General features: G+C 50.5%; 1 protein-coding gene across 1 annotated transcript; it reads left to right on the forward strand.

The window, feature by feature from the left end:
- Positions 1-254: 254 nt before the first annotated feature.
- On the forward strand, positions 255-1,532 carry LOC117843441 (ubiquitin-ribosomal protein eL40y fusion protein). The gene is made up of 3 exons (XM_034724024.2): positions 255-429; positions 604-884; positions 1,180-1,532. The coding sequence occupies exons 1-3, from the start codon at positions 327-329 to the stop codon at positions 1,216-1,218; spliced, it is 423 nt and encodes a 140-aa protein (XP_034579915.1). The 5' UTR covers positions 255-326; the 3' UTR covers positions 1,219-1,532.
- Positions 1,533-1,864: the final 332 nt, after the last annotated feature.

Genomic DNA, 1,864 nt, shown 5'->3' on the forward strand with positions numbered 1-1,864 from the left:
TTATAGCAGGAAGTCGCAGAAGTCCCTGTCTCTTTTTTTTTCTTTCTTTCTTTCTTTCTTTTTTTTTCCGAACGAAGTCCCGGTCTCCTGAAACTTGCTCGGGACAAGTTTCGTAGCGGGCGCGTCAAGGTTTCGTAGCGGCCCAGGGCAGTGTGGGCAAGGCGGTTCTGGTTTCGTAGCGGCCGCGTCAAGCCCCCCCTGTCCTGGCTATAAAGCCGCACCACGTCCGCGGCGCCACACACAGGCAACTCCGCCACCCCACCCCACCCCACCCACTCCCTCAAAAACCCCATTCCTCCGGCGAGCAATCCCCGAGCTCCGGCGAGATGCAGATCTTCGTGAAGACGTTGACGGGGAAGACGGTGACGCTGGAGGTCGAGAGCAGCGACACCATCACCAATGTCAAGGCCAAGATCCAGGACAAGGAAGGTAAGCACCAGAGCACTATGCATGGAGTCCTTGTCTGAACTATAGTTAAGTTGATCATCTCGATCTTAGTTTGTTCCGTTCCATCTATGGACATGGAAATCGATCATCGTGTACTAGGTTAGGATTTGCGCCTGACACGATCCAATCAGATTTAACAACCGCGAGCATGCGCAGGGATCCCGCCTGACCAGCAGCGGCTGATCTTCGCCGGGAAGCAGCTGGAGGACGAGCGGACCCTGGCCGACTACAACATCCAGAAGGAGTCGACGCTGCACCTGGTGCTCCGCCTCCGCGGCGGCGGCGGCAAGGGCGGCAGCTACCCCAAGATCGACCTCAACCTCCTCCAGCTCGCGCTCAAGTACCGCCAGCACAAGATGATCTGCCGCAAGTGCTACGCCCGCAACTCCAGCAGGGCCGAGAACTGCCGCAAGAAGAAGTGCGGCCACACCAGCGAGGTGAAAAACTCTTTTTTGAATTTTATACATATGGGATTTAAGTTACTACCCGCTCCAGTTTTAATTTAAGTCAGGCCTCAGTAGATTGGTGTTTCTCGACTATGTTTTGCTTCTGTGCACATATATAACAGCATGCTGTTTTGATGTGAATACTTGTTTGTTATTTGGTGATCTGCTCATATTAACAAGCCAAACGAAAAACTATTTTTCTCTGCCCTCATGAATATATTCAGTTTATTCCGTATTTTGATTGTTTGATCTTTCATTGATTTTCCAACATTTTCCTCTTCATCAGCTGAGGCCAAAGAAGAAGCTGGATGCCAAGAGAGAATGAAGCAACATTGGAAAATCACCAAAAGCGATGAAGTGCCAAGCGTCAGTTGAACCAGTTTTCATAATAAGAGTTGTCAGTCCTATTAGAGTACTTGTCTATCAAGAGCTGTGATATTGCAGCTAAAGAGTGTCTAGTTAATTTTCCTTTGCTGGTTTGTCGAACCTTTTGTCGTTCTTAATATGCTAGTTATGGCATTATGAATCTCGATTAATAGTTGTGTCTGGGATGTGTTCTGGCCGTCTGATGATAGGTTTTCAACCTTTTGGTGTTTACCACATTGATACATATATATGTGCAATTCCATTGATGATTAAGTCCCCATTCTGGTTGGCCCCGGGCCACTGGGCGTCTGGCTGTGGCTGGTCACGACGCTCTTATTAGTTCTGGTTGTCGCGATCATCGCGGTGGCGATCGTCGTGGTCGTCACGATGGCGGTCGCGGTCGTGGTTGTAGCGATCGTCACGGCAGCGGTAGTCGCGCCTGTTGTTATCCCGACAGTAGTCATTACGGCGGGGTCGCTTGTACTCCACCGGGGTGCCAGACTCTTTCTTGAGGACTGTGCAGTCCCGAAGATTATGATGTGCACCCTTGTGGAAGGGGCACGGAGCATTGAGGGTGTCATCAAAATCTTCCCGGAGGAAGGTGG

The sequence above is a fragment of the Setaria viridis genome, chromosome 2 (assembly GCF_005286985.2).
Source record: "Setaria viridis chromosome 2, Setaria_viridis_v4.0, whole genome shotgun sequence".
In the NCBI taxonomy this organism is placed as follows: domain Eukaryota; kingdom Viridiplantae; phylum Streptophyta; class Magnoliopsida; order Poales; family Poaceae; genus Setaria; species Setaria viridis.